This window comes from Xiphophorus hellerii, chromosome 3 (genome assembly GCF_003331165.1).
Source record: "Xiphophorus hellerii strain 12219 chromosome 3, Xiphophorus_hellerii-4.1, whole genome shotgun sequence".
Classification (NCBI taxonomy): domain Eukaryota; kingdom Metazoa; phylum Chordata; class Actinopteri; order Cyprinodontiformes; family Poeciliidae; genus Xiphophorus; species Xiphophorus hellerii.
The window spans coordinates 28,500,843-28,524,685 of NC_045674.1; the positions used below are offsets into that span (position 1 = coordinate 28,500,843).

At 39.4% G+C, this 23,843-nt stretch overlaps 1 protein-coding gene across 35 annotated transcripts in view; it reads left to right on the forward strand.

Moving 5' to 3' along the window:
- rims2a (regulating synaptic membrane exocytosis 2a) overlaps positions 1 to 23,843 on the forward strand; it is a 159,749-nt gene that overhangs the window by 81,637 nt on the left and 54,269 nt on the right. For 18 of the 35 annotated variants that reach the window (XM_032557765.1, XM_032557728.1, XM_032557724.1 and 15 more), the window contains 11 exons: positions 2,738 to 2,949; positions 4,321 to 4,440; positions 7,188 to 7,287; positions 7,367 to 7,490; positions 9,541 to 9,587; positions 10,329 to 10,441; positions 12,405 to 12,452; positions 15,401 to 15,531; positions 16,521 to 16,713; positions 17,922 to 18,075; positions 20,934 to 21,002. In XM_032557765.1, the coding sequence (XP_032413656.1) occupies positions 2,738 to 2,949; positions 4,321 to 4,440; positions 7,188 to 7,287; positions 7,367 to 7,490; positions 9,541 to 9,587; positions 10,329 to 10,441; positions 12,405 to 12,452; positions 15,401 to 15,531; positions 16,521 to 16,713; positions 17,922 to 18,075; positions 20,934 to 21,002 (1,311 nt within the window). Of the gene's footprint in view, positions 1 to 2,398; positions 2,467 to 2,737; positions 2,950 to 4,320; positions 4,441 to 7,187; positions 7,288 to 7,366; positions 7,491 to 9,540; positions 9,588 to 10,328; positions 10,442 to 12,404; positions 12,453 to 15,400; positions 15,532 to 16,520; positions 16,714 to 17,921; positions 18,076 to 18,254; positions 18,276 to 20,933; positions 21,003 to 23,843 lie in introns of those variants that run through there. The other 17 variants (XM_032557731.1, XM_032557733.1, XM_032557742.1 and 14 more) reach the window with 9 other exon arrangements.

Sequence of the window (23,843 nt, forward strand, 5' to 3'; positions counted from 1 at the left end):
CGCTCTTCTGGGGGTCTTTAAGGACAGACGAGGAAACAAGAGCGGTTCAGTCTGAGAGGAGGATGAAGCTGGAGGAGGAAGGATGTGTCTGCTGTTCCAGGTCTGACTGCCGTCTCTGAGCACCGGAGACTGATTTACCGCGATGGTCCTCTCTCCTTTTCCTCTTTATTGATTCCTCTGACATGCAGTCTCATAATAGTGCCGAACACACAGAAAAGGAGAGAATAGCCAGCTAACTGCAGCAGACAGGCGGACACTGTGTAACAACAACCTAAATTACACTGCCATTAATGGCTTTTGCCCTCCGTGTTTGCCCCTCTGTAAGTCCATGGGTTTGTAGTTTGTCAACACGGCGCAAAATCCCACAAAGAAAGTCTTATTAATTTGGACATTTCACCTCAAAAGGTAATTTTGCCGCTTTTCTATATTAAAAATGGCCTTTTAGTCTTAGAGTTTCACCAGGACATCGTATCTCCTTAGTATCGCGACGATGTTTTAAACATACACATTGTTTCACCCCCGCCTCTATTTATTTATTAATTTTTTTCTGCTCTCACACTTCGAATTGTAGTAAAAACAGCATCAATAATTAATGATCCAATTAATAGTTTACACTGGTTTTTATTGAGCTGTCAGAGTGATGGAGAGCCTGGAGTTGGTGAACTCCGGCACTGCCCGCGCTCTGCCTTCGACCTGAATCAGCACTTTGGAGGGGGGCCTCGGAGCCGGGGCGAAGCGGCAGGGCCGGGCACGCAGTGCTGATGCGCATAATTTATGGCTTTGATGAGTTTCCTGCTCTCTGAAAAACCACACTGTGCCTCGGTGGGAATCGATGCCCCACTGTGGTGTGCCACTGTTAATAAAGCTTCTGGGAAGGGAGTGTGTAAATGCTGGACGCTGAGTGAGGGGCGGAGAGGGGAGAGAGAGCTGGTGAGTGTGGAGGATGGAAAAATATTAAAGTAGTTGCAACTACAACCAGACTTTATAATGCTCGCCTAAGAAGATGTAAACACAATAGAGTCAAACTGGAAGGCAGCAAACGCTTTCTGTCCTGAACCTGGCCCACAGAACGGAGTGTACAGTAGACCACACACACCGTTCTGTTGTTATGCAACTCATTGGGGAGGCCTCGCTGCTATGCCATGACGCATGGTCCACCAATGGCCATCCATTGGTGGGACCATGCGCTACCAGCTACAAGACACTTTTGGTCATCTCTACTCTCAGTTGTCAGTTAAAGGACCACACATCCTAGCGCGTGTGACGTCCATAATGTTTAGGTAAAATGCATTTCTAGGTACGATACGAAATGTACGTGCTGCCTCCAGTACTGCAGTCGGCTCTCAGTAGCTGCTTTTCCATTACAAAAGTGTGCAGATCTTTGTAGGTTTTCTGCTAATCACCCCTCCACCCCCCCACCACCACTTTGCATTTGCTGTGTTTCTATTAAATATAAAATTAATAAATATGCTTGTTTGCGCAATAAGTCATTAAAAGAAATGCCACGCAGTGATGCTCTAACTACTGCCGACCATTTTCTTCTTCGTGGTTTGAGCCAGTGGCAACATCAGGTTGTTGATTATGTGACTCGTGTGATGTGAAAAAAGTTTCCATTGCTGTTTTTTTGTGAAAAGAACCAATTTCAATACGACCAAAAAAACCACCTCATCCTAGCGCCAAGACTTTTTCAAAATTGGCTTTGTTCCATTAACGAGTTCATCTTCAAAATGTCAAATTGCACGACTATATTGTCAGTGGAAACTTAGCTTCTGACATCGAAGTGCAACATCAACAACTGGCCTGAATCCTAAAAATATGTATGCATTTTTTTTTTTACAGCAATGTCTCAATGTAAAAAACAGAAGATGTGCCTAAATAATCAAACATAATATTCGCAAAAGTGACATTTTTAGACAGTAAAAGTTTGAAAATATCAAGTATATCACAGCATTTCTATATAGTTTGCTGTTGTCCACTCTTTATGTGAGGTTTTCTAATATCCATGATGAATTCTCTTCATGTATTTCGAGTAAAAACTTGGATCCCAGTTTAATATTAATACATGTGCAATCATTAATCATCCATCAGATTAATACCTGAGTGGCATCGTCGTTTCTCCACAGGAACCTTAGCAGTTACACATGCTCACCGTCTGAGTTCGGGGCAGTGTGTGAAAGTATGTAGGCGCGGGTGTGTGTGTGTGTGTGTTTGGAGTGAATATGTGGACGTCTCGTCAAAGTGATGTAGATGTAATACATGTATGTGCTTGTGTATGTCTGGTTTGTGGTGTCCTCACTTGTCCCTCTTGCTGTCCTCTCTCGTGTATTCGCGTCCCACTATCCCCCTCCTTCCCCTCCACCCCCCTCCCTCTAACCCCCCCCGCCCCCTCACATTACAGGAGATATGGATGGCCATTGGTGGGACCATGCGTCATGGCATAGCAGCGAGGCCTCCCCAATGTCTTTGGTGAGACATGTGGAGCCCTGCCCTGACCCTCTTCCCCTCCTGTACCCCCCACCCCCACGTCCTGTCCTCTAATCCCATCTCTCTCTCTTTCTCTCTCTCTGTTTCTGTCTCTGTCTTTACTGTCCCATTCCCCCCATCTCCTCCATCCCCAAACACCCTACCCCCCCGATCTCCCCGAGTCCTTTGTCATTTCATGTTTTCCTTTGTTTTATTTACACCTTTGCATGTTGTTTTTTCTGTTTTCTTTCTGTTTTTTATCCCACGCCTGTAGGGGAGAGTCAAAGGGGAAAAAGAAAAACTATTGGGCAGGCATTTAAATCCGAGCCGACACACACCTTATCTGAGAGGCAAAAGAAAATGGTGCGCTTTGGGGGACACTCATTTGAAGAGGACTTGGCATGGTGTGAACCACAGGTTAAAGACTCGGGAGTTGATACGTGCAGTAGCACTACCCTAAACGAGGAGCATAGCCATAGTGAGAAGGTACTGAGAAAATGTAGCCTGCATTTTGTGATTCTTCTTCTTGTTTATGATTTACCCATTCAGTATTTGTTTACTTTCTCTCACCACGTTCAGTCGGATGAGATGTTTACTTTCAGAGTTTTTATTTGTCAAAGTTAATTTTCCTCACAACTTGGTTATTTCTTTTTATCCGATCACATTTTTGCTAAAAAAAAACAACAAAAAAACCCACAGACACACACAAGTTTTGGAATCTCTCTCTCTTTGCTTGCTACTTGTACTTGCTGTTTTGCTCTCCTAACAGAAGACACACATGACACAGTAGCTGTTAAACGATAGCACTTGACGCACAACCTCTTTGTTTGTCATGGCACACAGAAATGTGGGTCTCTCCCAGGAGATTATCTCCTAGTTGCATGCTCGTTCTCCTTTCGTACATTGTGTTTCTTGCTCTGCAGCAGTCCTGTTTAGCTCAGTAGGATCACCTTCTACTCAGGCCTCTCCTCCTCACTCTACTTTCCTATCCCACACCACCCAGTCCAGACAGAAACCTGCTCCCCCCTCCCCCGTGCCTCCAAACACCCCTTCACTCACTTTAATAGCAAAACCCCAAACATACACAAAAATGGGAAGGTTGAATTTGTTTTGCACCAAAAATGTAAACATTTGTTTTTCTTTTTTCCCTTCCCTTCCCCCCTTTTTCTTTTTTCTTTCAGTTGTGTGATTTTACTTTATCTGTGTCTCTTGGCTTTACTTTGAATCATTGGTGTTGCATCCTTATTTTTTATTATTATTATTATTATTTTATTTTATTTTTTTTTAATCCGGCACCCAGTGGTCTACTTCATTTGAACCTGTATCATGGGTTGCCTTTCCCCCCTCCTTCTCGTTGTGCCGTCTGCTTCTCCTCTCACCGCTCAACTTGGTGGTTGCCTGTTCGTGTGCAGCGAAGCGTCGGAGCGCCGCTCCGCTCTTCCTGCTTCTGTTTAAAGTGCTGGTTTGAGGGGGAGTGTTAGGGCTGCTTGCTTTACTCTGCATGGGATGCTGCATGAAGCTCACTCCAACCTCGCACTAGCAGGTTCACACAAGCTCTGGAAGTTAGTAACTACACCGGCTGAATTCTGACTGTAAAAATGTCAATTTCTTCCCCAAATGCACGAATTACATTTATTGGTGAATTCAGAATTAAACCACCAATGTACGCATTTTTCAAACAAGAAAGCATCCCTCATAAATCGTCAGAGTTTGTGTGAATTTTCTTCCCCCAAAGTCAACTCTGTTACCTTCATGCCCCCTTTTCACCAGAGACAGTTGTCTGCTTTGCTCTGGTTTGACCCCTTTCAAATGAGTGAGTTGTTAAACAAAAGGTGTATTGTTGCTCTGACTTTGTAGCACCCGGTGACATGGCAGCCATCCAAAGACGGAGATCGCCTCATTGGCCGTATTTTGCTCAACAAGCGCATGAAAGATGGAAGTGTGCCTCGAGACTCAGGAGCTCTACTTGGTCTGAAAGTGAGTTTCTAATACAGCGATGTGGAAAAGTATTTGCCTCCTTGTAGGTGTCTTCTGTCAACCTCGGTAAATACAAAATGCTTTTATTATTAAGGCAAAAATCTAGCCTAACCAAGCTGGCCCTATGTAAAAAACTGCCTTAAGACATTTGTGTACTATGCAGTGTTTTACATCACTCTGGAAGAGTTTTTTTCAGCCACATTTTAGGATTATCAAGCAGTATTAAGCAGGTTTACCACTGCTTAATGTTTCCTACATTTCTAGATCTTCACTGGGTTTCAATTGAGTCCAAAAGTCTTAAGAATGGCTTTGGAACCCTTTCTAGACTGAAAGCTTTCAATGACTGTCATCTGTGTTGGCATTTCTTTAAATCAGGCAATGTCGTGTTGCCATTGGTCATTATTATTATTTTGTCAGTCAGGTAGTAATAAGGCTTGGGTCTGGCCATTGCTGATGGCTTGCTATGCTGGTTAGGATAGCTTTTTTTCTATTTATTTTTGTCTGCAGTTTAAATTTGTTGGATAATTTAAAACATTTAATATGGAAAAAAAAGCAAAAACAGACTTTTTAAGGGGGCAAACACTTTTTCACAGCACTGGAACTCTGTTTACTGTAGCTGTATCTCCATATGATTCACAGTAAATGATCTGATTTACACATACATTAGATAACATGTAAAATAATGGTCAAATTCTATATGTAATGACAGACATTTAATATGTTGCCACTTAAATATTGATTGATAATTGCTATAAAAAGTGGCTTTAACTTCTAAGAGACACTAAGATCACTTTTTTCCTGTGATTTTGTGTTTATTCACAATTGGTTTATTTATCTTTATTTCCTATGCCAGTGTGGTAGATGTGCAAAATCAAGCTCAAGTTCAGCAGGTAGTTAATGAGGACTTTGTTTTTGTAAATTGTTATATGTTTAGTGAGATTTGAAATATGAACAGATGAGCTGGGAATTGTATTTTATGTAGCTTTACTCATCTGTTAAAAGGTTTATTACTTAAAAACTCAATGTTATGTAATGAAGTTTACTAATGGACTCAATGTGCTCCACATTTTCTTAAATGCTATTCTTTTGAAATTTATAACTATGATCACGAATTAAGATTTTTGTTATCGACAAGTCTGTTTTAATTGCTAAAATTGTACAAAATTTCAAAGTTTTAAAAATGACCAGTTACAGCATCAACATTTATTTAAAAATGTACTTAATTTTACTTAAAAGCAAGAATTTTCACTTTTAAATTTTACGCATGATAAGTCTTTGGTTCTAAAGTCCATAATTCTCTAGTTTATTTTTATGTTTGGCTAATTTTAGCCCTGAATGCTGTTTGCTTTACATTGCTGCATAGTTTGGTATCAATACTTAGAAACGCTTTTACTTCTTATATACTTGATTATGTTCTTGATATGGAACAAGTGGGGAAAATCAAGTGTTCATAAAATATACAACATAAAAATGTTGTATCCTCCTATAATTGGATCATATCAATATGCAAGCTAACTCTCTTTACTGGTGTACCTTTGAATTACTTTTAGTTTGTTTTTTTTATTATTTCTGTTTTATTTTGAGTTTTCTACTTTTTTTTTTTTTGTTTCAACGTAACCACGTCATTGCTCAGGCTGAATGCTGTTGCTTTTTTCTTTATTTCTTTTTTTTTTTCCCCCTTTGTTTTATTTCTGCAGTTGTAGATGTTACAGTCACTTAGCACTGTTGCATAAAGCCTGCCACGAGGAGAGATAACCTAGAGCAGCGAGATGGGGAAAAATCATTACTGATTGAATGAACCTCCTGAAATGGCATGTTTGTGTCTGCTCAGTGCTTCTGTGCGTTTCTGTCCGCTCAGCAGCTGCAGCCGACCAGCCAGCCATCCGTCAGGCTGCCAGCCTCGCCCTCGCTGACCATCTTTCTCTCATCTCCTCTGCTGGCCTTCCATTTGAGCTCCTGCCTATTACATAAAGTCATTTCATTTAGCCGACTTCTCTAAGCTTCTTTGTATGTTGGCATTCAGCTGCCATTAAATGGGATTTTTTTATTTTTTTTTTATTTGTACGCTGCCGGTGTAAGCTGAGTGCAGCAGTGTGCAGCAGTTCAGTACTGTACCGTGCATACCTAACCCACGGCCGTTTCAGAGCCACAGAGCTGTGCTAAAAAGCATCCCTGGGGACTGAAGTAGAGCCACGGACGGTTTTTAGAAGTTACGGGTTCACATTTACCAATGACTTTCTCCAGGAAACGCTTTTATTTTAGTTTTAGATCTCTTAGGCTGCTTCTACTGACATGACATTCAGCAGAAAATAAATATAAGTACTAGGAGTGCACTGACTGGAGTTTTCTGGCTAAATCTTTACAAAAGCCTGAGCTGCCGATTCCGATTTTGGCCGATACTGATTTTTTTGGTCAAAAATGTTGCTAAATATAACAAGAAAGTCACTGAGCTGGTAACAGTGGGGTGACTATTGTTAATTGAAAACGTGCAGACATGACATGGTGGGTGGGTCTATCAGTCAAACCTCTCTCATGGCAGAGCAAAAGAGGACAGTGGTTGATTTTTAGACCTTTGAAGAGGTAGATAAGCACGGTGGACAAGTATTGGCAAATCTATGGTCTCCCACCATTAAGGAAATCTGTGACAATTTATCAATGCACCCCTAAAAAATACTCTGCACGCTCTACCCAAGTTTACTTCACAAATATGTTTTGTGCTAATCCAGTGATAATTTCTACTTTCACAGGTAGTTGGAGGCAAGATGACAGAATCTGGCAGACTTTGTGCTTTTATCACTAAAGTGAGGAAAGGAAGTCTAGCAGACACAGTTGGACACCTAAGACCAGGTATCAAAAGCACACCCCGTCTGTTGTTTACATTCCATATCTAGAAGCAAATAAATGATCTCATTTGGTGTTTCTGCAGGTGACCAGGTTCTGGAGTGGAACGGACGGATTTTACAGGGAGCCACATTTAAAGAAGTTTACAATATCATATTAGAATCCAAGCCTGAGCCTCAGGTGGAGCTGGTAGTCTCACGGCCTATAGGGTGAGCACGGAAAATTAGACCTCAGTCCCACACCCGCTGCTAACATCCATTCAAAGTGAACTGGGACTGTCCTTCCTCCCTCAGTTAACAAACAGAACTGTTCAGTTAATTGGTATCTCTAAATTTCGCTTATGAGTGTGTGCGTGTGTATGGTGGTTTGTCCCGTGTGTCTCTGAGTTGCCCTGTGATGGACAGGGGACCTGTCTAGGGTATGCCTCCCTTCTTGCCCAATGAGCCCTGAAGATAAGCACCAGCCTCCCCCAACCCTGCAAGGACAAGCAAGTAAAGACAATGGATTGATGGATGGATGACAGCTAGTCTGGAACTAGTAAAAGGCTCTCTGCTAGTGGCCTCGCTTTGCTTGGCTAGGATAGGTTCTCTCAGACTGCTCCTGGCCAGGTAGGTGGTTTCTCTGTGGGGACTCCTCCCTGGTGTCTTTGGAGACCTCTGAGAGCTACCTGACCTTTGTTGGAACTGTGTTGGTGTGGGTAGAAGAAGAGGGGGTGGTGATTTGAGAGCTGGACCCAGGGGTATTACTGGGAACAGGGAAGCTAAAGGCCTGGTTATTGAACAGAATTGGTGGAGACTGTAGGTGTAAGAAGGCCTGGAGTCAGTGGCGGCATCTTAGGGAGAGGGTGGAGGGGACAATGGGGTCTTCCCCTCTTAGTATGGCATTGTTTGTGCAGGTGCTTGGGTTGTGTCTCAGACCTATGGCTTTGGGGGATGTATTGGGGGGGCTATGGGACTTCTCTGGACTCGGGTGGTTATCCCTCTTCCGTGACCACTCACAGGCTAGCTCACCAGATAGAATGGTAAGGATGGCAGGGCCCTAACCTGGTACGTTGGCCCTTATCTCTTCCGAAGCCCTGAGAAAACCTTGTTAGAGAAGGCATGACGCAACAGACTCTTTGAAATACCAGGACTTTCAAATCATGATCTGATATAGATTAACTGCAGGCTTAAAGCAATGAAATTTGTAAGACCCATAATCAACCCTATGCCATGGCTTTCACAGTATCTGGTTTCCATTCATTGTCTTTACTCAAATATCCTTGTACGGTCACTGGGAGGCCAGTGCACATCTCCGGCAGTCATTGAGGCCGAGACACGGTAAACTCTTGTCAGGTCAGCACAGGGAAACATAGAAAGACACACAGGACAAACAGACCATTTATCCTAACAGTGTGTGGGAGGAAACCAGAGTCCCATCAGGATTTCAACCCAAGACCTTCTTAGTGCAATGCATCAGTGCTATATGTAGAACACAAATCACAAAATCAAAGTTAATTGTCTCATAATCTTGGACAACACATCATAGCATCACATCAGTAGCTTTTATTGACTTTTTCCTCGATGTTGTTGCGCTCAGATAGAGCAACAACTGGCCCTCGAGGTCAAATCCAGACCTCGAGGGCCAGTGTCAACTTTTAGATGTGTGAGGAGGTGATTCTGCGCTGAGGAGGTGATTCTCAGCGCAGTAAAGTCCTCCAGAGTCCTTCTTACTGCCGCCTTATTTGATTCAGGTGTGGTGAAGCAGGCACACATCTAAAAAGCAAGACTCGGGCTCTCGAGGTTTTGAAGAGCCCTGATATAAAGGGTTATACTTGACAAATTTTATGTTGAAGGATGAGTTAGGGAGGTTTTAGGCTCCACCTCTGTCTGTGATTTTTCCATTTTGATATGTGTTAAATAGATACTCTAAAAGCAAATTTTTGGGAGCAAAGCATGTTATCTTAAAAAAATGAGCTTCTAAAGGGCCAGTGCCACATTGCTTTATCAGCATATTTTCCTTTTACCTTCTGGCTTTGTCATTACCAGCTCTGTATGAAATTTACCAGAGTTTCTGGTAAAGTAATGTTTTTGAACAAAAATTATTTAAAAACTGGCACTTTGCTTTGTCAGTTTCTAATCTAACCTACTTTTACCTGCTGAGGAGGCAGAATGAAGATTAATGTGATATAGTGTATTCAGCATTAGCTTAAATTGATCCACTCAGTTCTTTTCCATATCGGACTGTTCTTTTCACTTCTTGTTCATATCTGTTTTCCAGAGATATTCCGAAGATACCCGACAGCACACATGCACAACTGGAATCAAGTAAGTATTCTCATAATCTTTAGCAAGTATTAACACGCCCATATGTCTGTAAATATTAAGATTAGAAAAGACTCATTGCCAATTCATAAACCTTTTCAGAACTCAAATAGTTCTCTCGGGCAGTCATGGACCATATATACACAGAAACCAGTCCTGCTACAGAAATAGGACTTTTTGCACGGACCCTGTTCTAAACATTTCCCACTGGTTGAATACCCTATTAATCATATTTTTTGTCAGAATTAAATTACCTAAACGTTGTTCTGTATTTTCATTTGCAAGCACACCGTTTAAACCCAGCCACCTTGCAGTGTTTTGCAGTGTTTGCATTTAAATACAAGACACCGCTGACTTTCAGAGATGGAGAGAGGAAAAAGGTTCCCATCAAAGCCTTTTTTTCCAGAGATTTTAACCAGTAAAGTTAAAATATTTTTCAGCGTTTATGTTCTGAAATGCGTACGAGAGTGTTTACAACTGATTGGGATTGTCCCTGGTTATAATTTTGAATGGAGCAGACATGCAGAGTTCATTTAAAATCCACTGTACCTACACATTCTCACACAGTTTTCAATAGCAGTCCATGGCCTTGAAGGTACAACTGCTATAAAACAATCTAATGTCAATGCTGTACTACTCCTTACTCTTTTCTCTCTCTATCTAGTTTTATAGTTGATTAAAAGCACAACATAAATTTAACATCAGCACTTCTTTTGTTTTAACTGTTTTGTTATCGTCTGCCAGGTTCAAGCTCTTTTGAGTCTCAAAAGATGGATCGTCCCTCAATCTCTGTCACATCCCCCATGAGTCCCAGTATGCTGCGGGACGCCCCCCAGTACCTGTCAGGACAACTCTCAGTAAGTGACAACAACTTTCCATACACACCGAGGCAGAAACAGCGACAATTTGTCTGTAGTTAGAGAGTTCTTTGTAAATGTGGAATACAACATTAGCATGTGCAGTGCCTTATGGAAGTATTCATAGCCTGTAAAATTGTCCACATCTTGTTATGTTGCACTTACAAGCTTCAATGCAATGGGATATTATTGGGATTTTATGTCAAAGATCAACACAAACTAGTGCATATTCATTCAGCACCCAATATTTTGCGGAACCATTTTCCCCTGCGATTACATGCAGGTGCAAGTCTTTTGGGTTGACTCTCTAACAGCTATGCACTTCTAGATACTATGAAAATTAGCCTATTAATCTGTGAAAATCATCTTTAAGTCATGCCATGGATTCTTAATTAGATGTGTGTCTGGAAATTAGGCCATTTCAACACAAGAAGTGGCTTTGATCTAAACTCACGGTGCTCAAACTGTGCTACAAATCCCACTGGTGCTTCTTTGGCTGCTTTCTGCGACGTAAACTGTTAAATATGACGCAGACCAGTGTAAGCTAAACTCAAGATAGGAAGCTACAAATGCCAAAAGATTAGATTGAAATTAAAATGAACGGCAGTGAATCAAAAATCAGCATCTGGAAAATAATCATTTTACTCTTCTGCTTTGTGATCATGCTAACTATTGAAAGCAAATACCAACAACATTGATGTATTTTGTGCTTTAACACTGTAATAAGAGATGTATAATAAATAGTGAGTGAGTGAATGAGACAAGTGTAAATAAGTTGACTGTAGTTGTCACCATGTTTTAAGTGTGTGGCAGCCATATTGGATTTCAAGGCCTGGGCTGGTGAAAAATGTCCACCACAGTTTGAAGGGGATTTCCATTAATTTCTTTCAACAAATAACACTTCTTAAGCCTTTTTTTCAACACTGGCTTTCTTCTTTCCAGTCCCCAATATTGTAAATTTGTGGAGTGAAGGAGTAGCAGTTGTCCTGCCAACAACTGAGACGTACAACACACGTTTCAGATTATTTAAAAGTGAAAACTTTGGAACGATTCATTGTTTTCCTTCTGTTTCACTTTCAACTACTTTTTTTCCCCTTCACGTAAAATCCCAATAAACTACATTTAAGTTTGTGTTTACCTTTACAGTTATGCCCTCCGTAAAATCTCCATAAAACTATAAAGTCTGGTTTTAGATGATTGTTGCTGCGACTGTTCTCTACTTTCACCAGTCAGTCTGTTCAGCTGGCCTTCAGCCAATCCAGGACAGGACTCTAGATCAGGTTGCGAAGTGCATTCTCCAGTATCTGGTATAAGAAGCCTCCTGGGGTAAAATAGGTAAAGGGTTGCATTAAAACTAGGAACAAGTCAATCCTCAAGGGAAGCTGGTGTAGAAATAGTAACACCACTGAAACACGTCTTGCTCAAAGTTTGGTTATTTAATAGTGAAAATTGGGCGAAAAATGTCTCAAACCTGAATTTTTAAAAATGTTTTATGTAAATTTTGTTCACGACAAACGTTGCAAGTGTTTCCTGTTGTTTAATGAAGACACAAGCATAGCCGTTGATCTATGAGCTACTAAATTGTTTCTCAACAGATGAGATCTTGTGTTCTCTTTTTGTGGAAAAATTTAGCATAAAACGAATCAATCTCACAAACAATTTGTTCAGTCCTCTTGGATTACACTTAAAGCTTGATTAGTAGATTTCAGGATTTTGTTGTGAGTATTTACAAAGCTAAAAGCAGAGAGAAAAACACCTAATAAATAGAGGTGATAAGGAGCAGAACCAGTAAACTTTTATAGAAGCATTTTTTCTCCTTAGAATAAACCCATGGCCGCAGATGTTTGGTGGAACCTACAAACACTGGTTGTTGTTTTTGAGTGCAATGTGAGATTTCTTTGGTTTTATTGCATATTCTTTTTCTTTTTTTTGTTTCTTTTGCTGTTGAATTTTGCTTATCCAGAGCCAAAGCCTTAGTAGAAGAACAACGCCTTTTGCCCCTAGGGTCCAGGTAATGGCCCCTGTATAAAGGGAACACACTATCTCTTTGGTTTTTGCTCACTTACTGTCGACTGGCTTTCCTCCCCCCATATTTTTGGGAAATGCATTCTTGGGGGAAATCGTAGCATCAAATTTCCCTCTCAAAAGAGTGCATTGTGTGGTTTTTCTTAAGTTTGATGTGTTGGTATCATGGTTACAATCAATTCTTCTTAGTTGTTTCTCATTTTAACCCATTCACGTCATTATTCCCTTGTACTGTAATGCATGTTAAACTAAATTGAGCAGCTTTTGAAAGTTTCCCTCTCATTGCTTTTTGTTTTGTTTGTTTTTTTCCAAAGTTGTTTTCAGTGATCAGCCCCAAGCTGGATAATTAGTTTTATGTTTGGCAATCAATGAGGTTGTTTCCATTTTTTTTTCTTCTTCTTTATATAAGAACAGTGGTATGTGAGAAAGTATTCTCTTTCAAATATAATTTTACAAATGTATTACAAAGGCAAATTATTTAGAGTTAAGCTGTATTTAAAATCTAATATTATATAAATCATACAATTGTAGATATAAGTCTCTCTGTTTGTTCCTCAAGGAATCTGGATTCTTACCTTACATTGGAGATTTTGTTGTACTTTTCTCAGTCCTACAAAACCGTATTCTGCAACAGACCGACATCGAATGCTTAGAAGAATACAACAGGACATTTTTGTGTTCACTGTTATCAAGTGAAGGCAATCTCCAGGTCAATGTGACCAGGTCTGTCCGCAAAGCAGATTTAAACCAGCGACCTCTGCCAAACCGCTACTTTTCTTCTCAAAAGTGCAAAATGGCAAAAGGGGGAAATGACCAGCACATGCTGAAGTCTGGCTCTCTCGTTTCCTGTAGAGAAACTCTTTTTTTTTTTTTGCTTCCTGTGACCTCTTTTTTAACACCCCACTAATCCTGATGAAAAGGTTAACTTCGAGTCTTCATGCTACAGTAAAAACATCCACACTGAAGAGTGTTCTGGTTAGCACAGTCTGATAGCACTTATGCCTGTTTCTTTCTCACAGCAAGACTTTAAAATGTTTGCCGATATTCAAAACCTGAGAAACCACACACGGAGATTATAAGTCTTATGTTAGAGCAGGTTTTAGTCGTAGCCACACACAAACCAGCTCCACTCAACAATAGTCAGGTGTTAGATGAGAAATCTCGCGAAACCTCTGGAGACCAAACGTGAGTTCAGCATAAACAAACATGGCCGACTGGGAGGACGCAATAGCGATAGTTTGTGGACTTTCTTTAAACATTTTAAAGTAATTGCTGCATATATTTTTCTCTATATTTTTTTCTTTTAAATGGAGATAGTAATGGTATTTTTATTTTTTGTTTTGCTTAAGTGAAGCTTACTGAAACATCTTTAAGTGCTCTTCTCGCATTGCTGCATGAAAGCTGGTATTTGTAAACAGTGGACTCCCTTTCCATGATCATATTTTAAATGAAGTATGGACAAATGTTTCGAAGCCTTGTTTCTCATTTCATCTGCTGTTCTGAAGGCTTCTTGTGAACTTTTCCATCTTTTAAGTGTCTTTCACCGGAGTCCATACTTCTCCTTTAACATTTGATCGGCATGATTGGTTTCTTCTTATAAGTCACTGAGGGGGTTTCTAAACACACTGAGACAACCTAATCAGTGATACAAAAAAACTTTTTAAAGGAATATTTCAGACCATGACACTTTTAACATTTTAGTTAATTTCAGTTAGAATAACATTATGGCATTTATATTACGGATTTTACGATACATTCCCCGTATGAGATGAGATGATGCGCGAGAACAAAACAAAGTTTTGGATTTTTAATTTTTTTTTATCAGTGTATTTGGACAGAGAAAAGACTACACAAAACACAGAATGTGTCAAAGGATCTCTGCTTTGTATCAGGTTTGACAATCTAATTTAATTCAATTCAACTTTATTTATGTAGCACCAATTTACAACACGTCATCTCAAGGCACTTTTCAAAGAAAAATCAATTTAATTGATTCTAGTTGTCAAACAATGCAGTTAAGTGGAGGTCATTACTGAAATTGGTTTAAGGAGTTTTCTGTTTAAGAAAACTCAGGGGACGGTTGTCCTGTCAGACCGCCAGTTCCCGAAACAACACAAAGAAAAATTCTTGTTAAAGCTCACACACGGTCAGTGCGACCCCGCCAGACTGCGCACAGAAAAAAACTACTTGTGGGGTCCAAATGGCCCCATCTCTTAAGTCCGTAGGAGGGTTAGCAGGAAAAAACCTCCAGCAGAACTGGAATTCAGCTGCGTCAGCGGCCATCTGCTGCAACCGGTTGGGGGTTTAAGTAGACAGATACGCAAAACAGAAACAGAATCACTGATCTGGGAGTCATTTCTATGTTAAGGAAAAGTAAGACATCACTAACAGAAATAAATTAGATTTTGAATCAGAGTTCATCAAATGCGTTACATAGTCATTGTTGAAATTGCTCCTTAGTTTTGCAGCAATAGGAACCTCCAAAACCAGCCCTTGCAGTATTCTTTCAGTGCTTTCAGTCACTTTTTTAAGGTGACCAAAATCATACGTCATATCCCAGAAAAAGCACATTCAGACGACGGTCTTCGTCAAATTAAGCAGAATCCAAATTCGAAATGAATCTGCAAAGACGATTCAAAGAGATTTGACGTCATGATAAATGTCCTGCTTAACGCGCGACTTGACGTCCTTTAAACATGTTTGCCCCGTCAGGTAGACACAGGAGAAAATCCTGGACTGAAACCAATCACTCATTTAAAAGCAAAACGGGCGTTACAGTCAGTGAAGCTAGACATCAATTGTTCTGTACTAACTTCTGCTCTGGCTTGATGAAGTCATCTTCTCCTGCATTATTCCTTATGTCTTTATTAAAAAATTTTTCCATGTGGACCCCTGGTAAGGTCTCAGCATGTCGTGTTGGCTTTGCCCCTACAGGTAAAACTCTGGTATGACAAAGTGGGTCATCAGCTAATTGTAACCATTCTGGGTGCCAAAGACTTGCTACCCAGGGAAGACTGCCGGCCCAGGAACCCTTACGTCAAAATCTACTTCCTGCCTGATAGAAGGTAAGACTAAAATAGCTTGGTGATAGTTCAAATCTGTTATATAAGTCTGTATCATCTTGTCAATAAACTGTCTGTATAGATATATTTGAACTTTGTAGATTATTGGATTTGCTTTTTGAATTGTTTTGGAATTGTTGATGTGATGTCACAAGCTTGTGTTTTCATGTTTCCACCATTAAAAGCTGGACAAATATGTGCATGCAGAGTTGGGTGTAGTTACATTTAATCAGTTACATTTACTTTTGTAACTTTATTGTGGGGGCGGAGGGGTGATCACTTTTTTATTATACTTTTCACTTTTACTTGAGTCATTTTAGTATGAAGTATTGGTATTTTTACTTGAGTAAAATTTCTGGTTACTTTACATATTGTGAGTAACTTGACTGGATAAATAACAAGCTCATTTTGACCTGACCAGTGACACGCCTGCAGCTTTTGTTAAAGTTTCATACATTTTATATTGGAAGAAATTGATTTAGAAAAAAATTTTCTGTTTTTTTTAAAAATTTTATTATTTTTGCCTGATTTCATTTTTGTAATTATGTTATTTATATAGATTATTTTCATTTTGGTCTTTAAAATACCAAAATTAACACATAGCTTTAAATTTTGGTTCCTCTGGTTATGTAGTTTTTAGATATTAAATGATTGATGTTGCTGTTTTTATCAACTGCTTTTTTCACTCTTACTGGAGTAATTTCTTGGACGGCTACTTTTTACTTTAACTTGAGTAAACATATGTTGCATTAGTGCAACTCTTCCTGTTTTAGCACAATTTTTGGGTCCTCCCCTCTGTGTGTACGTTTCAAACTACATTTGGTTGTGTGTGTTTCTCTGGATCATTCGAGAAGTGGTTATTAGTGAAGCGTTAGTGCAGTAAACAAGCGTCCACTCACTGAGCATGCTGTGGTGCTGTGTCCTGTGCTGTGTGGTATTGTTTAACTCTTGTGACCGCGGCTCTTCCCTATTGAGGTTCTAAATAAAAACAGTCTGAATTATTGTTCCTCCAGTGACAAAAGCAAGAGGAGAACAAAAACAGTAAAGAAATCCTTAGAGCCCAAATGGAATCAGACCTTTATGTATTCGCCGGTCCACCGGCGGGAGTTCCGGGAGAGGATGCTGGAGATCACGCTGTGGGACCAAGCCCGGGTCAGGGAAGAGGAGAGCGAGTTCCTGGGAGAGGTAAGGGAATCAAACCTCTGGGCCAACAGCATCGTCAAGTCATATGATAACCTGTCAGTTTCAGGGATTTCCGCTCTGTGTCAAACAGACTGGGCACCGGTAGAAAATGCATCCATTTTCGCTTTTATTTGAGTTAGTGAAATGTCACAAATAACAAAGTGTCACTTATACCTGTGCTAACTAAGTGGAGCCCATAAATGTTTTTAATCCTAAATTTTTCAGAATTTTTTTTGTGTCATTCAATCATTTTGTAAAAATAACATACAAGTTAAAATAATTGATTTGAATGTATTTTTGCAAAACACTGCTGCCAAAAAACTATAAGAATAGTGGGAATAAAATAAAATAACATATTTAATGATAAAATATTACTTTCTTAGGTAATGGAGTCATAAGAAATGATCTGATAATAACATTTTCCATCACAGAACTCATGGTCTCCTAAGTCACCATTTATACTATATTATTTCAGTCACTATTCAATAATGTGGCAATTATTGAATAGTGACTAAAAGTTTATGTTTCTTTACATATTTTGAATCATATTTTGCCGATGGGTTTGCAATGGGGGTCAGAGGTCAAGCAAAGTTTGATGATAGATTGGTTTTGAAATTAGGTGGTTAGCCCAGAAATCTGCTTCCTTTGCAATCCTACAGTTACCTGCTAACATTGTGTTTCTCTTAATCAGTCTGAAGAAAGAAGCTGTTTGTTAGAAGTACTGTGGCCAAAAAGGCCCTGGTCATGTAACTTGACTTTCTCTGTAAGTCTAAAAATCTCATTTGCTCTCCTCAAGTTCCATTTGGAGCCATAAGGAAAACATGTAACCTGTTATTTCTGTCTGAAACAGAAAAATTTGGGCAATCTGTAACAGTTTTCAACAACCTGGAAAATACCTTTTTTTTAAAAAAATTCTCATCCTTTTTATTATTTTTTTCATCTTCTTTCTCTTCTCTTTTTATTTTTGTTTCCCTTTTCTCTTCTTTCTTTTTCTATTTTACTCCCTTTTTTTCCTCCTACTTTTTTCCCTTTCCTTCCCTTTTTTCCTTCCTGTCTTCTCTTTTAAATAGCATCGTTATGTTTTAAGTCTTACCACAGATTCTCCACTGGTTTTAGCTTCAAGACCACGACTGCTCCGTCAGCCCAGTTACAAGAAATCACATTTTTCTGCGTGCGCCTTGTTGCCTGACTATTGCAATTTCTGGTGGCAGATTCTCATCGAGTTGGAGACCGCTCTCTTAGACGACGAGCCTCACTGGTACAAGCTACAAACACACGACGTGTCATCCATGCCACTCCCACGTTCCTCCCCAAACGCACAACGCAGGCAGCTCCACGGAGAGAGCCCACCACGGCGGCTGCAGAGTGAGAATCTCTACCAACGTTTTCCCACTAAATGCTCTTTTCCATGTTAAATATGTAGTCTGGACACATTTTTGTACATAAAAAAAGGAGATAGAGAGATTCAGCTGATATCAGACAATATGTCTTGCTTTACTTTCTGCCGCACATCAACATTACTGCTTCTGCTTTCACAGACAAAGGCTCGTATTCGTATAACTCAGGTAACGACCCCTGTGTTACCTGCCGTCGCTGCTCTGTGGAGCGCCTTGTTCTTCTGTCCTCTTTAAAAATGCCTCCCTGTGCTTCGACTTCCCGTCTCTATTCCCTACAGAGCGCGTGTTTCTGCTGCCTTATATGGATTCTAGCACGCAGAGCCGATGTAAACTTAAACTGCTTCACGGTCGGCTCTGGGCAGCAGACACACGCGCGCTCTGGGGAAGCAGAGATTTACGTACACGGTGCTTTCCCTCTGTGTATTCACCTGTTTTACAGTCCCACCCTGCAGCACTCATCCATAGCCTCAAAAGTGGTTTAGATTTTTTAAAATGAATTATTTGCTACTCTTCTATTAATATCGAGGCTATAAGCCAGTTGTAGTTGGCTGCACCTAAACACTCCTCTCCCCTCCGTTTTGTGATTGTAATTTGATCAGTATGAAGACTTTTCCGTTGTTAAGTGCATTTAGTGGTTTGTCAGCTTTCCATGTTCTGCTTTAGTTTGTTTTCCTTGAATATTGTTTTTCTCTTAAAAAAAAGAAAAAAAAAAGACTGAGAGGCTTTAAAAAAATTCAAATGATCCTATAACTCAAGGGTGTCCAAAGTGCGCCCTGGGGGCCATTTGGGCCATCAGCTCTTAAAAATAATAGGTTTGGTCCTGCTGGTACTTTTTGTCTCGATTATTTGTGACAAAAAGTTTGGACGCCCTGGCAGCAGCTCAAACTCATCATCATACAGTAGATGTGTATAATCTAACTTTTTTTTTTTTTTTTTGCTCCGTTTAAAATCCAAATTGCACTTTTGTAGTTCTTCTAACATTTATTTTGTGAACTAACTGTGCTGTCTCTGTCAGCTACACTGCACTCCTTTTCCAGTGAGCAGCTCGCGGTTTCTTCCTCCTCACCAGAACAGTTTTCTGAGCATTTGTGTTAGTGAGAGGTGAAAGAGCTGACAGTTGTAAAAAAAAAAAAAAAAAGAAAGAAAGAAAGAAAGAAAGAAAGAAAGAAAGAAAAGTCTCTGTCAGCTGAGATGAGAGCCTGGCAGCAGCACAGCACAGAGTGCAGCACTTATTTCTGAAAAATCGCGGCTGTCTTCTTGATTTAAGTCGACCGAACAGTGAAAGTGGATGCAGGTTGTAATGGATGGACTTATGTTTTAACTAGAGATGCACCGATCTGATACCAACATCTGTATCGGTCCTGACCTGGGAAAAAAAAATCCAAGATGGGTGACAATGTGCCCAATCCATAATGGCAGATCTGTTCAGTCTAGTTCTATGCTTTATGCTCTGAGTGAAGTCATGCTTTATTATTTATTTTACATTATATTTAGAATTCTTAATCTCACTTTCTGAACCATTTGAAAGAAGGTTTGTTATGATTTATTTTTACATGTTTGATGAAAGTAGTCAACCTATTGTTTTCATTTCAATTTCTTTATTATTTATTTTAAATTGGCCGTTTTACTCTTATTTGCACTGACTGAACAAACTAAAGTTGTTTTCTACATCTCTAACCAAGCTTGTGAAGCTATTGGTGTTTATCGGTGTGCTGTACTGATGCAGAGTTATCAAATCAATTACTAATTCAGTAAATTTATGTCTGTTTTTAAAAAAAAGCATTTTAAGTGAATTCAGCTATTTTTCTGAATCGGATCGATACCTACCGATACTACACCTCTGATATCTGCATCGTATCAGATATCAGAGTGCGTCTGTAGGTTTAAGGCTGTTTTGGGTGATGAAGACAGAACTGTGTTACTTCTCCAATCCACACCTTCAAGATTACTCGAAGATTCAACTTGATGTCTCTCATTAACATGCATTAATGTTCAAAATTCAAAGAAAAAACAGTTCTATCTCTTTTTTAATTCTTATTTTGTTTCTGTTACTTTTTTTTCTGTGAGTCCCTGAACTAATAGAGCTCTGATGCTGTGCAAAAAGAGCAATCTCTCTCTCTCTCTCTCTCTCTCTTTCTCTTTCTCTCTCATATGTAAACTATTTACACCTTCACCTCCAAGAGAGATTTCTGAAACTTTACTTGAAGCATGTGAAGTTAACAAAGACAGTGGGGGAACAAGAGAGCGAGGTTTCTGGTCGTATTGTGAGGAAGGCAAGTGGATGTCTCCACAGTCTCAACTGTGGAGACATTTTTAGATCTTTTCTCAAAACCCAAGGTGATTCTGCCTGAGCATTACACTCTCCGACTGCTGATTTGAAGCTTTTTGCGGCAGGTTGGACAACTGTTGTTGTTTTAAATGCACTATAGACGTAAACTCTACTTGTCCTGAGTCAAGTCAAAGTTTGACTCAGGTCAAATAAATAAGAGCCAACTTCTCCATCTTTGTACTGTATTTTTTATGACAATAATAGCAAGAACTGCCTTCACACGCTTGCAAAACGAGCATGTAGGTCAGATGGTTTCCGAAAACTAGCAGCAGAGCTCTACTGTTTCTGCCCACCCGGTGAGGTCATGTGAGTTCGGTCAGAGGAATCCTCTCTTGAAGGTGATGGAGGTCTGGAGGTGATGTGTTTCAGATTTACAGCAGAGCTGCTTCCACCTGCCACTGAGGCCTGACTAGATAAAATACAGTTTATCTACTGTGAGTGAACCCTTTTTGTTTTTGTTTCTTCTAACCTTTTCTGTCCGTGTCTGTGTTCTGAAGGATCCCAGAGGATAAGTGACAGCGAGATATCAGACTATGATTGTGAAGATGGAGTCGGTGTTATAACAGGTAAGTAGCTAGGTCACATTAATTATAAATCAGTTTAAGAACAAAACGAAACGTCAGGCCTGAGATGGATGGAGCCAGTTTGGATGAGCGGTCTAATTTTCTGAGGTTTATTGTGTCATTGAATAATCTTTATATTTTCAATCAAACTGGTATGAAATAGAAATATCATAATATTGTGGGGAAATTCTGGTGCACATAATACTCTGGTGACTATTAAACTTGAACCATATTTACAGTCTCCACACTGAAAAAAAGAGAATGAAGCTCCAACTTAAAAAAAAATAGTTACATGTAATCAGATTACATTTCTGAAATTGAATCTATTTGCATTTGTTTGACACGACAACTTAATAAACCTAATACATTTACTTGAATAAATGTAATTTTGAAACAATTTTTTTTTTTAGTTGGATCACCTGTTTTCTTTTTTCAGTGTATTTGTATCTTAGAAGGATAAAAAAGCTGCAGCCCGTCAGCAGAAGCAGAGTGAGGAACTCTGTCCATTCGACCTGCAGTAGCTGTTCTGCTGCAGAAAACCAGACGCAGCGTTGCTACCAGCCAGAACATCACAGAAACACTAAAGATGCACATACTTCAATTTTACCTCCCCAAACATTTTAAACCCACACACAAACACATATATACAGTATATATATAAGTAAAAATGTACAGAAAATTCATGTATTTAAAACGTTGATGATTCCTTTCATCAGTGTAGATACATACCTGCATTCCCTGTTTGCAATGTCTGGACACATTTTTGCACATTCTTTTAAAATTTACACACTAAAGAGAGAAAAAAGAATATTTCATTGGAAGTCGCAAGAAAAGCTTCTGATGAGCGCAGGGAAAGAGGGAAAGAGCTGCCGGCTTGTTTGGCATGTTTCACCTCCCTATTTGGAAATGTGTGCCACAGAGGAGAAGAAAAGGAACCAGGCCTGGACGCAGACAGGGACCCAGTTACAGTAACCACTGACAGACAGACAGACAGACAGACACAGAAAAAACGCAGGAGCTCCACTCTGGTTTTGCTCAGATGAGCGAAGAGGAAAACACAATCAAGTCTGTTTAACATTCTCATCAGGGTTTGGTTACATCAAAAAGCCAGCTCTCCTCACTTCATTCACACTGACAGAAATACTTATTCACCTGATGTTTGGACGCAGACGCTGCTATTCTGCTATTTTTCTTCTTTTCATTTGGGGATTTGTTTGGCACTGTAGGCCTTTATTGACAGTCACCAGACAGGAAATGGGCAGAGACAGAGAATATGTGAGGAAGACGTGAGTTAAAGGCCTCAGGGAAATTTCCATGTGAGAGTCCAGCTGTACTTTCATGTCAGTTTTCAGGAAATTATTTCAATTTTGTGGCACTTTCTATGGAGCAGATCTTAATAAATACAAGCTTTTCTAATATCTAGGGCTGCAGCTCACAATTGTATTCCATAGATTATTCTATCGACTAATCTGACCTTTACTCTAAGAAAAATTCTGCAAATTTTTCCTTTTAGCACATACTTAATTTTGTAGTATTAAAATGCATAAAAAGGCAAATAATGCAATTACTTCTTTAATAAGGTAATACATTGCCTACATTCCAAAAACGTCGTTCCTTTTGCGAACACTTGATAATTTGTAGCAAATGGTGCTAAAGAAATACGTCTAACATCAACATGTAAAACGCTCAACCCTGATGCTTGATGCATCATGTTAGCTTGATGCTAACTTGACTTAGCATCAATACAGTGTATGGCTGATTGGCTGATTTTTTTTTCTTTTTTTCTTTTTGTATTAACCGATTAATAATTGATAGAAAAACTGAAAAATCTGAAGTTTTCCTCAACAGAGTTTGAACCATGTGAAGCTAAAACTGCTACTTGATGAGTTCTGGGTAGAACATCTTGACAGACTAAGATATTTTTTCTTTATCCTAAATGCAAAATGTAAATATTCTATGTCCAGTTTTGGCTTTATCACTGCTCCGACTGTGTTGCTCTTCCAGCAAACGTCCTTCATCAGAGTCGGTAATACTCCAGTTAGCAATTATTCACTTACTAAATTAGTTGACAGTTATTCCAAAAATCGATTGATCACGACTAATTCGATCAATTGTTGACATCTACTGTCTTATTTAGATTTGCTGATTTCTAGCATGACTGTTTATTTCTTGTATTTGCAAACATTTTTCTTTGCTCCCACCTGAAGCCCGGCGTCCTACTTCTGCACGAACTCAGCTCATTCCTCCCGTTAAATCCTACCAACCCTCGGCAAAGGATTCAGTTTTTTGTACTGACGTCCTGCGCTCATGCACGAAGCTGCATGTCAACAGGAAGAAAAGATTTTATCGTTAACTATCCTGCTGCTGCTGCAGACTCGCGTCTTCGATTCAAATGTTTTCCGTTTTGCGCAAAATATGAAATAGAGTGAAGACATTGCCTAATTGTTATGTATAGAATAAATGTAATTAATTTACAACCTGGACAAATCAATTATTTTACATTTAAAACTCATTAAATGTAAAGCAATTATTTAGCCCTTTATATCTCCATATTACTAAAACAATTAGTTTCACATCACTAAAGGAATTGCTTCAAATCAATTCCTTTAGTGATGTTCTATATATCTTTGTAACACTACATCCCTTTTTTAAAATCTTTCCTGCTTTTATAACTTTTGATTTAAGATTTGATTTAACTTAATTTAATGTGCTACACACTCTGCTGAATACAAATCAGGTTTAATAGAGCTACGCATTGACCTTAACCACGGCTTCTAACCACGTCTGATTATTAGTTAATGAACTCTTTCAGCCTGAATGGGCTAAGCGGTCTAGCAGAAAAGA